Source organism: Orcinus orca, chromosome 18 (assembly GCF_937001465.1).
Source record: "Orcinus orca chromosome 18, mOrcOrc1.1, whole genome shotgun sequence".
In the NCBI taxonomy this organism is placed as follows: Eukaryota; Metazoa; Chordata; class Mammalia; order Artiodactyla; family Delphinidae; genus Orcinus; species Orcinus orca.
Window position 1 is genome coordinate 10287343 of NC_064576.1, and position 14162 is coordinate 10301504.

The window sequence follows — 14162 nt, forward strand, 5'->3', positions numbered from 1 at the left end:
CTCCCCAGCTGTTCTCTGCAGTGCCCACCTCCCCCTGTCATCACTCATTCATTGTTCTACCTGACACAGCCTTTGTCCTTGCCACCCTCCACAGGTGACAAATTCTACAAGGAGTCAGACATCATCTCTCCTGATTATTACTGATTCTCCAGGACCTATGTCATTTGAGGTACTTAATAAACAGCTATTAAACTATGTTACAACTAAATGATAAACATATAGTGGCTACAAATACATTGAAATTCATCTAATGGTCGAGTCACTCAGCAAAGGCACTTTAACTGTTTGCTTCACCATTCATTGTATTCATAAATAAGTTTGAGGGGCCAAAAATATTAGGCCAAAATGAATAAAATAACTTCCAATAAATTTTTGTGGTAGAAATTTTACCCATAACAGACTACTAGACTACTATGGATTATTTATAAGGGCTTATAAAATTGAACTGAACTCAACCTGAATATCTGATGTCAACATTCAAAGTTCTATTCCAAATAAAATTCTTCAGAAAGTGGCTGAAACCAGGCGATAATACTAAAAATCACTTGAAGTCTTAATTATAGTATGTGCCAACCCTAATATGATAACTGATACCATTTAGTGATTTTCATTTCCAAAGTACCTGGCTTTTATAACTTTTTTTTTCTTCATTCAGTCACATAAGAAGTTACTTGACTCTTGAGCACACCATGACTGCGTCATTCAAGAGGGTACAGGGCAACTGTGTACCCAATCAGACAAGCAATTTTCCAGATTACATGAGCAGGAGCCTCACCTCTTTATGAAATGCAGTCCTATGGTTCAAAAGAGCATTACCAGACCCACTGAACAAGGTGGCATTTAAAAAGTAAACAGATCAAGCTGTGCAAGGTTACTCTTCAGACTTGATTCTTCTACAACCTCGTTTATCTGAACCCTTCCTATCAGACATCAAGCTGATCTGGATGAGTTCGCTTTGAAAGGATATTCTTGGGAGTTCCCTGGTGGTCTAGTGGTTGGGACTTGGCGCTTTCACCGCTGTGGCCTGGGGTTCAATCCCTGGTTGGGGAACTGAGATCCCGCAAGCCACGCAGAGCAGCCCACACCGCCCCCCTCCCCCGCCAAAAAAGAAAGGATATTCTTTAGCCTGAAGTAAAGAAGTCACATTGAAAAGCAAGTTAGTTTTGGACCTTCTTCCTGAAACCAAGAGGAAGGGAGAATAATTCCATTCTACCAGTGATGTTTCAGGACCAATGAAGTTACTACGAATTCTAGGACACTGAGCAAAGCTTCTGGAATGAGCTCGCACTACCTTTTGCTATTTAGCAAAACATACACGTCTCTAACTCTTCTATGTAGTCATCTCTCTGGCTAGTTTATACACCTAAAGAAGGAAAAATGAGAGGCTACTGGAGGGGTGTTCAAATCTCCTCTGACTCAACTTCTTTTCTCCCACCCATGGTACAGTCCATTCTTTGCTTTTTCCAGTTTCTTAATTCAGATTAGATCAACCTCTTAACACAGCCTATTAAGTGATCTCCAGCAACTACCTCCCAGTTCAGTGTGCTAGCTAAAGGAGTTCCAGTAATTGCACTTGAGGTACTTATATGTGTAACACCAGGGTTCTTTATTCAATGAGCCAGCTGCTCATCTACTTCCCTGGATGGCCCAAGCATTGCAGAAGTTTCGTGGTAGGTGACTAAAATTCCATTATTTCAACAGTCTCATATCTTCCAGACCCTTCCACTGCAAAGTTTTGAAACCCCCTTTTTTGGGGGGGAGGGGGTATTCGGTAATACATATACAGGGTTCAAAATTCAAAAAGTACTAACAAGACATCTATTAATAGTATATGGTATGTATCCTTCTTATGTCTGTCATGGGGTCAGCCATCCAGCTCCCAATTCAAAGGCAACCACAATTATTAGTTTCTTGTGGTTCCTTCCAAAGATATTTTATACACATAACAAGCATAAACATATACATTATTTTTTACACAAATAAAAGTATACTGCTTCTGTCACTTAATATATCAGCACATACGGAACATTCAAATCCTTTTTAATGGCTATACAGTAGTTCAAGAATATGGATGTACTTACACACACTGTAAGTATGTACTATACTTATTTAATTATCCCATTTTGATGGGCATTTCAGTTGTCTCCAGTCTCCTGCTATTACACACAATATACTGCTATGAACATACTTGTGTATCTCCCACATGTGAATATATCCTGTAGTATAAATTCACTGTCAAATTGTTCTCCATGGAGGCTTTTATCAATTTATACACCTACCAATAATATATGTGGGCCTATTTTCCTACAACCTAATAAAATTAGAAATTATCAAAATTTTCATGTTTGTCAAAATGTAGGTGAAAAACAGTATTTTTTTTTTTTTTTTTTTTTTTTTTTTTTTGCGGTACACGGGCCTTTCACTGTTGTGGCCTCTCCCGTTGCGGAGCACAGGCTCCGGACGCGCAGGCCCAGCGGCCATGGTTCACGGGCCCAGCCGCTCCGCGGCATGTGGGATCCTCCCGGACCGGGGCACGAACCCGTGTCCCCTGCATCGGCAGGCGGACTCTCAACCACTGCGCCACCAGGGAAGCCCGAAAAACAGTATTTTAACTTGAATTTCTCTGTATAGTTTAGCACATTTTGTCATTGCGCAGGAGCCATTTATATTTCCTTTGCTACAAATCATCTTTGAACATTTTTTGCCTGGGTGGTTCGTCTTTTTCATATTGATTTGTAAGAGTTCTTTATACACTAAAAACACTCCCCTTCTGTCACTAAAATAAGCTACAAACTTTCCCTCTGGTCTGCTGACTTCTGTATTGGCTTTACTTATGATGGTTTTATAGTTTTAGCAGAAAAATTTAACTTTTTTTTTTAGCATTACCTTGACTTATCTTCTCAGTAATTTTTTTCTCAAATGGACAAGTAATTTTATCAGGAAAACAAATGTTTTTGCCAAAGTGAAAGAATTCCATTTTTATACATTATATGTTTCCATTAAAAAAATCCATTAACAGAAAATATTTTCCTCAAATAGGATAATATTTTTTGTTGTTTTGTCTAGGACAGCTAAAAAAACAGGGGGGAAAAAGGTCCAAGTGAAAAAATTACCTAATAAGAGAAGTAGATAACATGATCATAACACTGAATTACTGTCACAAGAAAAAAAAATGAAATAAATATTTTAAATATAAAATATTGCATAACTTTGAAAACTTGCTTCAATTTTCTATCATTTATCATGCACTATAAGTAAATTTTCTAAATAGGATTATAGTCTTTTATTATAAGCCTCTAACAGTACTATGGTATTCATTTTATTATTATTATTTTTGCCGCTCCGTGTGGCATGTGGGATATTAGCTTCCCAACCAAGGATTGAACCCTTGCCTCCTGCAGTAGAAGTGCGGAGTCCTAACCACTGGACCGTCGGGGAATTCCCCACTCTGGCATTCATTTTAAAATGCTACTACAAAAATGTTCTTTTCTTTTTCTGTTTGCCTACTGTACACTTAAGCCATAGATAAATTTTTATTAAAAAGTCTACCATAGATATAAATGTAATAGTTATCTGACTTTGTTTGCTATTGTCCTTTTTATGTTCAAGAATAAGAGTCTATTCTAAAAATTGACCATAGAGACAAAGGGACAGATATAATAATGTTTTTTCCCTAAGAAGGGTATTTGAAAATTATTTCTTTAGAAGAACAACCATGATTCTTACCATGTCCCTATACAAATTCCAGTAACTGCATGATTTAGCATTACTCTCTACAAATGGGATAAAAGAAACAGATTATGACGTACAATGCAGATATAAACTCTACTGAAGATACATTTAAGGTTCTTTTCATTAATATTTGAAAACATAAAGAAAATGTTAATTTGTGCACAAGATTATTTATTGGTATACGCTAAGTTCATTTAATTCTTCATCTTTATGAAAATGTTACACAAAAATACTTAAATAGCTCTACTTAAAACCACAATTTCAAAATGTTCTCTGAATATCAAAACAAACTCTGGTGCAATGTTTTCTTAGTCAAGAAATCTAGAACAAAATGCATGGTGGTAGAACAAATGGGAAAGGGTTGGCTATATTAGAGAAGGAAAAACCTCAAACAATGCGTATATAATTATTTCTTATTATGCATCCATATGTAATTATTATTTTTTATTCTTATGTTCATCACCATATCCTTTCTTTGAGAAGAAAAATATAGGTTGGTAATTTCAATGATATGACTACTACAAAACATTTCCCTCCCTCCACCACAAGCATCTAAAGTTGAGACAACTTTACATCAACCAAAATGAACGTTATTGAAACAAAATGAAAGCACAAACAAAACCATTTAGATGCAAAAAATCTTACCTATTTCAAACTTGTATGGCTCTAAAAAATTATTACTTACTTGGACAAGACTGTAGAATCACCACTAAAAATCAATATTTTGAATTTTAACATAATTTGAAAAATACGTTAACATCTACAAGAGGTAATAAGATACTAAAAATGCTTTCTGACAGTTACTCTTAACCAGTATCTCTAATTGTATATTTTGTAAAACTGTACATTGTGTGTGTAATACTGTGTGATTCATTCATGTCCTTGCAATGCCTTCCATGCTTCCTTTAAATGGTATGACTTGAGCCTCAATGTTCAACAATCACAAAGAAAATTCCTCTCATCATGTGACAAAACTGTTCTGGCTAGAAGTAAGTGTATTATTCCTTATATTAACAAAGATTTATCCACGTCTGACAGAGCTAATTTTCCATGTCAGTGCTACTATTTCTCAGAATTTTCTCTAGCAAAACTACTTTGTAAAGTTAGATACAGAGAGGTACCAGTTCACAGGCCTTAGAATCATACTGACCTGCGTTTAATCTTAGATTCTACACTCCCAAGCTGTGTGACTTCAGCTACCTTACTTAGTATTTCTGAACCTCAGTTTCCAACTCTTCTGTAAACTAAGGCTAATAACGTCTACCTTGTGGCTTACCACTATCCCATTTAGAACAACATATGTAAAGTGTTTACCACAGTGCTTGAGACAAGGAACATAATAGAACAGACCACAGTAATCAGTTGCCTCATGAAAATACCTTTGAATAGGCTAAAGTAAGTATCAAAACCAATACTACAACTACAGTAAGACAGGGAAATCCTTTTGTCACTCTACTATTTCTGGAAAATAACAATAAAGAAAAATACTCCCATAATAAAAAACTAAAATTATCTATAAAAGATGTCTGATTTTTCAACAAGCTTTGCTCTCCCATGCCACCATGTCCCAATGTTTTTCCTCACCTTCTTATACTCTGATTTAGAGGCAAGTTCTGGCTTATGTATAAATCATGTTCTAAATGGTTATTCATTAGTCATCTCTGCCATCTAGAACTTCTTCATCTCCTCCTACATCTTTTCTCTCCCCCAGGCAGCTGAGTCCTTAGCTCTCTCTTTCTCACGGATTTAATTATTAATTAGTTGAAGGCACCTCCATTAAAGCATTTATCTCTGTATTTTAATCACTTTCAAGTCTCCTTTACCATCATAAGCAGAGACTGTTTACGTGGATATCTCTAAGGTAAACTGCCATTAATTCATCTTTTTTCCCCCCCAACGCAATACCATGTTCATATTAGCAAATTTTCACTGCTTCCTTGGGATGGATATCTAGATGTAGAATTACTAGACTGGAGAATATCAATGTTATCAAATTATTTTCAGAAAGGGTAAACAAACATATACTATTTGTCTTTTAGTTGCTGACATCTAGCCCGATAACTATTATTTGGAAAGATTATTATTTGAAATATTATTTAAAAGGTAAAATATATCCACCACAGTAACAAGGATATAAATAAGTCTAAAAATACTTACTTAAATATTCATGATAAAATACTCATGAGAGAACTGAGTCAAGGTTCTGGATAACCCAGATGTTTAACCTTTTGAGGAAATGCGAGATTGTTTTCCAAAGTGGTTGTACCATTTTACACTCCCACCAACGGTGTATGAGGGCTCCAATTTCTCTACATCTTCATCAGTATTTGTTATTATCTGACTTTCTTATTATAGCCATTCTAGTGGGTGTGAGGTGATATCTCATTGTGGTTTTGACTTGCATTTCCCTGACGACTAATGATTTTGAGCACCTGTGCATTTGCTTATTGGCAACTGGATATTTTCTTTCAGAAATGTCTGTTTAGGTTCTTTGCCCATTTTTATATTGGGTTGTCTTTATTATTAAGTTTTAAGTGTTCTTTAAGTACTTTAAATACAAGTGCTTCACTGGATATATGATTTGCAAATATTTTTTCCCATTCTGTGGTTTGTCTTTTCAATTTCTTGTTAGTATCCTTTGAAGCAAAGTTTTAAATTTTGACAAAGATCAATTTATCTATTTTTTTCTTTTATTGCTTATGCTTTTGGTGTCAAATCTAAGAAACCAGTGCCACATGCAAGGTCATGAAGATGTACCCCTATGTTTTCTTCTAAGTTTTGTTGCTCTATTTACATCATTTATCCATTTGGGGTTAATGGTTTTTTTTGGGGGGGGCGCTGTGTTGGGTCTTAGTTGCACCACGCAGAATATTCACTGAAGCATGCGGGATCTTTTGTTGCGGCATGCAGGCTTCTCCCTAGTTGTGGCATGTGGGTTTTCTCTTCTCTAGTTGTGGAGTGCGGGCTCCAGAGCACGTGGGCTCTTTAGTTTGTGGCACGCGGGCTCTCTCGTTGAGGTGCGCGAGCTCAGTAGTTGTGGAGCGCAGGTTCAGCTGCCCCGTGGCATGTGGGATCTTAGTCCCCCAGCCAGGGATTGAACCCGCATCCCCCGCATTGGAAGGCGGATTCTTTACCACTGGACCACCAGGGAAGTCCCTTGGGTTAATTTTTTTATATTAACTCACTACGGGGTAGGGACCCAACTTCATTTTTCTACATATGGATACCCAATTGTTCCAGCACCATTTGTTGAAAAGATTATACTTTCCCCACTGAATTCTTTTGGCACCTTCGTCAAAAATCACTTGACCATACATGTATGGATTTGCTTCTGGATTCTCATTTTTATTCTATTGATCTGTATGTTTCTTTACGCAAATAATACACTGTCTTGATTTCAAGACTATTTTGTAATAAGTTTTGAAAGGGGGAACTAAGTTCTCCAACTTTGTTCTTTTTTTCAAGATTATTTTGGCTATTCTGGACTTCTTACATTTCTATTTGAATGTTAAGAGTATCACCTTGCCAATTTCTGACAAAAATAAAGCTTGGATTCTGATAGGAATTACACTGAATCTGTAGACCAATTTGGGAAGTACTGCCATCTTAATATTTAGTCATTTAATTCATGAATATGAAATGTTCTCTATTTATTTGGATCTGATTTTTCAATAGTTTGCAGTTTTCACAGTATAGGTTTTGCATTTCTTTTGTTAAATTTACTCCTAAGTATTTTATTCTTTTGATGCTCTTGTTAATGAAATGGTTTCCATAATTTTATTTTTGGATGGTTCACTGAAAGTGCATAGAAATACACTTGATTTTTATATATTTATTTTGTATCCTGTACCCTTGCTAAATTTGTTTACTATTTGTAGTAGTTTCTTAATGGGTTTCGTAGAATTTTCGACATACAACAACATATACTCTGCATAGATTTTTTTTATAATATTCAGCAATTATAGTTGGTTTGCTGCTGTTCCAGAAGTGAATCTTTGCCCTTTAACTTTTTTTTTTTAATTTATTTTTGGCTGCCCTGGGTCTTTGTTGCTGCGCACAGGCTTTCTCTCTAGCTGCTGAGAGCAGGGGCTACTCTTCATTGCAGTGCGTGGGCTTCTCATTGCGGTGGCTTCTCTTGTTGTGGTGCATGGGCTCTAGGCATGCGGGCTTCAGTAGTTGTGGCACACGGGCTCACAAGTTGTGGCTCGCGGGCTCTAGAGTACAGGCTCATCAGTTGTGGCGCACAGACTTAGCTGCTCCACGGCATGTGGGATCTTCCAGGGCCAGGGATTGAACCCATGTCCCCTGCATTGGCAGGCAGATTCTTAACCACTGCACCACCAGGGAAGTCCCGCCATTTAACTTCTAATATAAATTTTACCAATACAAAACTTACTTGAAGTTGAAAGAATGAAAAGATTGTGACTGTAATTTAAAATGGTAGCAAAGTTTTATGCCTACCAAAAAGTTACCTTTTGACCTTTCTATAAGAAACAAAAAAAAAAAAAAGAAAAAAAAATTTAGGAAAATAAACTGAGTTTTTTAAAAACCAAAGTATTATTTTCCTTGACCTTAATACTAAATGTTATTTTAGATCATTTAGATTTTTCTTCATAACCATTAGCACAAAAATTACATTGATATGCCAAAATTCAATAGTCTAAAGATTCTGATTATTCTTAAGAAGCAGTTTACAAGGTCCGTAGAAAAATGTCTATCAGGGCTTCCCTGGTGGCGCAGTGGTTGAGAGTCCGCCTGCCGATGCAGGGGACATGGGTTCGTGCCCCGGTCCGGGAAGATCCCACATGCCGCGGAGCAGCTGGGCCCGTGAGCCATGGCCGCTGAGCCTGCGCGTCCGGAGCCTGTGAGAGGCCCGCGTACCGCAAAAAAAGAAAAATGTCTATCAGTGGATCGCTGTAACAAAGAATATCTAATTCAATATCAAGGATCATATATAACTTTTTTCTAGTTTATTAGTAGTTAACATGAAATATTGGACAAAAAATTTTTTTCAGTGCATGTACAGTGCTCATTTTTTCATCCTTGGGAAGGCCAAATTCCTAAGCTAATTTTCTTCACATCAAGAGTACTCTGACATTTTTCTTCAAAGTGAATTGTCTTCAATATGAATTTAGTCCATCATCTTTAAGATAAACACATTATTCTTTTCTTTTATCCTGAACTATTTTGAGCAGTTTTGTGTTATGCAGAATAAAAGAGAAATGGAAAACATCTTGGGAATCCAGAAGGGAATCATGAAAATATTATAGATAAAAAATCAATTTATTTTTTACATTTATGAGTTTATCATTTTAATAAGCTACATAATATTTCAACTTTGTATTTACCAGGTCGTATACTTCTTAATTCTGCTATTCATTCTGACACTTGTATTCAGTTAGAATAAAAACCTAAAACACATAAAATACTTTATCTTCTACTGCTTCTTCATTGCTTTCTTTATTTCCCCAAATTTTCATCCTCCCTACTTTAAAACTTTTTTCACTAAAATACTAATTTGTATCAAATTTGTAATGAATTGTGACAAAAGGTGTCAGAATTTTCTTCCTTTTAAAGGCTAAATAATATTTCATTTCATGTATATAACATTTTATTTACCCATTCACTTGTCACTGGACCCTTGGCTTGCTTCCACCTCTTGGCTATTGTGAATAAGGCTGCTAAACATGAGTGTGCAAATATCTCTCCAAGACCCCGCTTTCAATTTTTTGGATAAACACCTAGCAGTGGAATTGCTGGATCATATGATAGCTCTACTTTTAATTTTTTTGAAGAACCACAATACTGTCTTCCACAGCAGCTGCACCAAGAGTGCACAAGGGTTCCAGTTTCTCTCCTCCTCACCAGCACTTATTATTTTCTGGAGTTTTTGTGGGTTTTTTTTCCTTCTTTTTTTAATGGTGGCCATCCTAACTGCTGTGAGTTATCTTCAATTATAGTTTTGATTTGTGTTTCCTTAATGATCAGCAATATTGAGCATCTTTTCATGTGCTTGTTGGTCATCTGTATATCTTCTTTGGAGAAATGTCTATTCAAGTCCGTTGCCCATTTTTAAATCAGGTTGTTTCTTCGGCTGTTGAGTTCTTTATATATTCTGAATAATATGGAAATATATCACATATATGCAAATATTTTCTCCCATTCCATGGATTGCCTTTTCACTCGTTGCCTTTGATGCACAGAAGTTTTAAATTTTGATGTAGTCTAACTTAAGTATTTTTCTTTTGCTGCCTATGCTTTTGATGTCATACCCAAGAAATTATCATCAAATCCAACATCATGAGGATTTTCTCCTATTTTCTTCTAAGAGTTTTACAGCTTTAGCTTTTACATTTAGGTCTTCAATAGATTTTGAGTTAATTTTGCATGAGGTGTAAGGTAAGGGTCCAACTTCATTCTTTTGCATGTGGATATCCACTTTTCCCAGTACTATTTGTTGAAAAGACTGTCCTTTCCTTATGGAATGGTCTTGGCACTCCTGTCAAAAATCACTTGATTATAGGGACTTCCCTGGTGGCACAGTGGTTAAGAATCTGCCTGCCAATGCAGGGGACAAGGGTTCGAGCCCTGGTCTGGGAAGATCCCACATGCCGCAGAGCAAATAAGCCTGTGCGCCACAACTACTGAGCCTGCACTCTAGAGCTGGTGCTCCACAACAAAAGAAGGCACCACAATGAGAAGCCCTCGCACCGCAACAAAGAGCAGCCCCTGCTCGCCGCAACTAGAGAAAAGCCCGCACACAGCAACAAAAACCCAATGCAGCCAAAAATAATAAATAAGTAAATAAATAAATTTATTTTTAAAAAATCACTTGATTATATATCCAAGGGTTTATTTCTGGCTCTCAATTCTATTCTGTTGGTCTATGTGTCTGTCTTACTAGTATACCACAGTTTTGATTACCACAGTTTTGTAATAAATTTCGAAATCAGGAAGTGTGAGCTCTCCAACTTTGTTCTTCTTTTTCAAAATTGTTTTAACTATTTGGGGTTCCTTGAGATTCCATATGAATTTCTGGATTTTTCTTCTATTTCTGCAAAAACTCAGCTGGGATTTTAATAGGGATGACACTGAATCTGTAGATCGCTTTGGATAATATTAACATTTATAGCAACATTAAGTCTTCCAATACATGAACATGAGATGGCTTTCCATTTATTTGTGTCCTCTTTAATTTCTTTCAGCAACATTTTGTTGTTTCCAGTGTACAAGTCTTTGTCCTCTAGGTCTTAAGTTTATTCCTAAGTAATCTTATTCTTTTTGGTGCTATTGTAAATTGAACTATTTTTGCTTTGTGTATTTTTAAATCTTACATAAATGGTATCATTAAGTATATATATTTTTCACAATTTTCTTTTTCACTATGATTATGGTACGTGAAATGTTTCACTATTATTATGGCACACTGAAGTGTAACAACATGTACAAGAAAGACACATGATACCTTCAGGACAGCTGTCACCACTAGGGAGGAAGAGGCAGATGGGACGATGTAAAGAAGAGATTTAGCTGTATCTAGGGGTGTTTTTCTGTTGTAATAGGAGACCTATAGAGCAGATTTGTACATTTGCTATATTTTCCTCATTTGAAATACCTTATAATTTTTAAAAAGTTTTTAATAAAAGAACTTTAGAAAACATGAACACATTACTGTGAGGTAAACAAATGTGTGCTACCTCTTGGGTCATTAACCTGGACTGTCACCTCTAGACTGATTAATTTTCTGTTGATGTGGCAGAGGGTGACACTATTCAGCTTGTATCCTTTCATAGTACTGATGTCAAATGAAGCTCAGTCCAAATACAGTTAGGAAAAAGGGCTATACTATCAGTAATACTCCATTTTTATTAGGTTTGATGCTTCTGATAGTAGCTAAGCCAATACATACAGGAAGTAGTTTTTGATACTATATATCAAGGTGGATATTTTCCAGGGAAATTTTTAATGCATTAATTTTGATGTGTTTTTTAAATAAACTTACTTTCTTCATGAGCTAAAAAGTAAAACAGGGGCTAATTCTACAGGAAAAATTCAAAAGACACCACTTGAGCTGTCAAGCCAATGGTCTCTAGCTTTCCAACACGGAATCTGAAACAAGCCCAAAGAAATAACAGCTCTAAGAAGTAATCTGGGCAGTTTTCTTATTAAGGCAAGGCACTGCTTAGAGAAACATTGTATCAGAGTATCAGATTAAGAATAACACTTCAGTGGTGACTCAGTACAGAACTGAAAATTATGCTAAAGTCTACATTTTTGTAGAGTTAACCTTCCCTGAGGAAAATGCTACACTATAATATTTTTTACTATTCAATACATATAATTTGTTACTCAACCTGATGTACAGTTAACTGTCCACTTACAAAGCTATTTTTTAAAATAATCAGATATAAAGGAGGAACATAAAGAATCACATAAATTCATACAAAATGTATCATAAGACCACTGTTTAACTCTATCATAGTTTTCGTTTTAAGACAGTTGAGCGAAATATCTTTTAGTAACAAATGCTTTAGCAATTTTGGCATACAGAATGAATCACAAAATTTAAAGACAACCAAGGAGACCACCCTTAATTCAGGAATTAATCTCATTTACTTGTGACTCTGATGATCGCATAGAATGTCACCTTCTCCAGTGTAACAGCCTCATACTTAACCTAGCACACGGTAGGCATGTAATAAGTATTTGCTGAATAAATGAATTCTCATTAATCCTTGATGCAGTGTTTTCTACCTGGGATCAAGAATCTGCCATATACTTCGAGCCTCTCTGGGTGTTGTTTCAATGAAATTATATTATTTTGATTTTCATATCCTGCTTAAATCTTTTGATGAAAAGTCATTTTCCCCCCAATAATATGACATTTCAATGCAACTTAGCCATGAGAGGAGAAATGTAGATTAATATTCATTATACTAACTTATATACTACATATAATGAACATATAATATTCATTATACTAACTATATAACTATATAGCAGCTTCTGTGGGTTCATGCTGAAAGTATAAAAGGACACAAGTTATAATAGTAACTCTTGGGAATTTCCTGGTGGTCCAATGGTTAGGACTTGGCACTTTCACTGCTGGGGCCCAGGTTCAATCCCTGCGGGGAACTAATATCCCACAAGCCGTGTGGCCCAAATAAATAAATAAATAAATAAATAAAAATAAAACAGTAACTCCTCATGGTATTTTTCTGGCAATCTTAAACCACAGAATTTAAACATGTCATTCATACCACAGAAGATCAATCTTAAACTAAAGCAGTTCTGTCATGGATACTATCCAAGGCGTTTAAGTTCTTCTAGACAAAAGGAATGTCACTGTCAGGTAAATTTAGCCTAAAGAATGTCTCACAACCTGAAATCTCAAGAAAATGTTGTATGAGGCTTCAGATTACTTGTTTTAAAAGAAACACAGGGCTTCCCTGGTGGCACAGTGGTTGAGAGTACGCCTGCCGATGCAGGGGACACGGGTTCGTGCCCCGGTCCGGGAGGATCCCCACATGCCGCGGAGTGGCTGGGCCCGTGAGCCATGGCCGCGGAGCCTGAGCGTCCAGAGCCTGTGCTCCGCAACGGGAGAGGCCACAACAGTGAGAGGCCCCCGTACCAAAAAAAAAAAAAAAAAAAAGAAACACAGCTATCATACATTTGGAATTATCATTAAAGATGCTCTTCTCTATAACAAAGGCAAAAGTATTACTTTTCAATAACAAAAGAAAAATGAATCAGGTGTCAGGAAGTGGGTTTAGAATGTGGCTAAGTCTGGGAATACATTTCCTCTTTAACATAAGAGACAAAAATTTCCATTTACATTCAGCTTCCTAAAGAAGATGAAACAGATACATAGCTATGTCGTAGATTCAAAAGATGAGACTCATGGAATATGTTAAAAATTGTTTTAAATATTCACAGGTAATTTTTCAAGATTATCAAAAATAAAACTCACAGAGAATGTTGGCCCACTGTTGGATGCTACGACAGTATAAACTTCATCATGCAATTTTACTGAGAGCTCCCAGTTGGCCACTTGTGGTTTTACAATAGGCACTCTGAAGTAGAAAGAAAAGAAAAGAAAAAGAGTTAGTAATTTTATATTATCCTCTCTCAGTAAACTGATTTTCCTTTGACATTAAGTGTGCAAAGTAAAACTGCCAAACACTGCATTTCAGAACATTCTATTCTTGGAAAAAAGCTTTAATATGGAAACTAGAGAGATTAAAACCAAAAAAGAACACACACACACACACACACACACACACACACACACAGACACTCCAAAGACAACAGCAGTCATTCTGAAATAATTGTGGTACCATCACCTCGTCTATGAATTTGAGCTGCTTAATTTTGACAGTCCTTCAAAAATTAACCTCCTTTAAGCAATGTTAATTTCTTTTCAATATTTG

The 14162-nt window shown here is 36.0% G+C and overlaps 1 protein-coding gene across 10 annotated transcripts in view; it reads right to left on the reverse strand.

Annotated features, from left to right (window-relative positions):
- The window catches only part of PCCA (propionyl-CoA carboxylase subunit alpha), a 385988-nt gene that overhangs the window by 141832 nt on the left and 229994 nt on the right, over positions 1-14162 (reverse strand). For all 10 annotated transcript variants that reach the window (XM_033435088.2, XM_049701173.1, XM_049701172.1 and 7 more), the window contains one exon: positions 13703-13805. In XM_033435088.2, coding sequence (XP_033290979.1) covers positions 13703-13805 — 103 coding nt within the window. The remainder of the gene's footprint in view (positions 1-13702; positions 13806-14162) is intronic.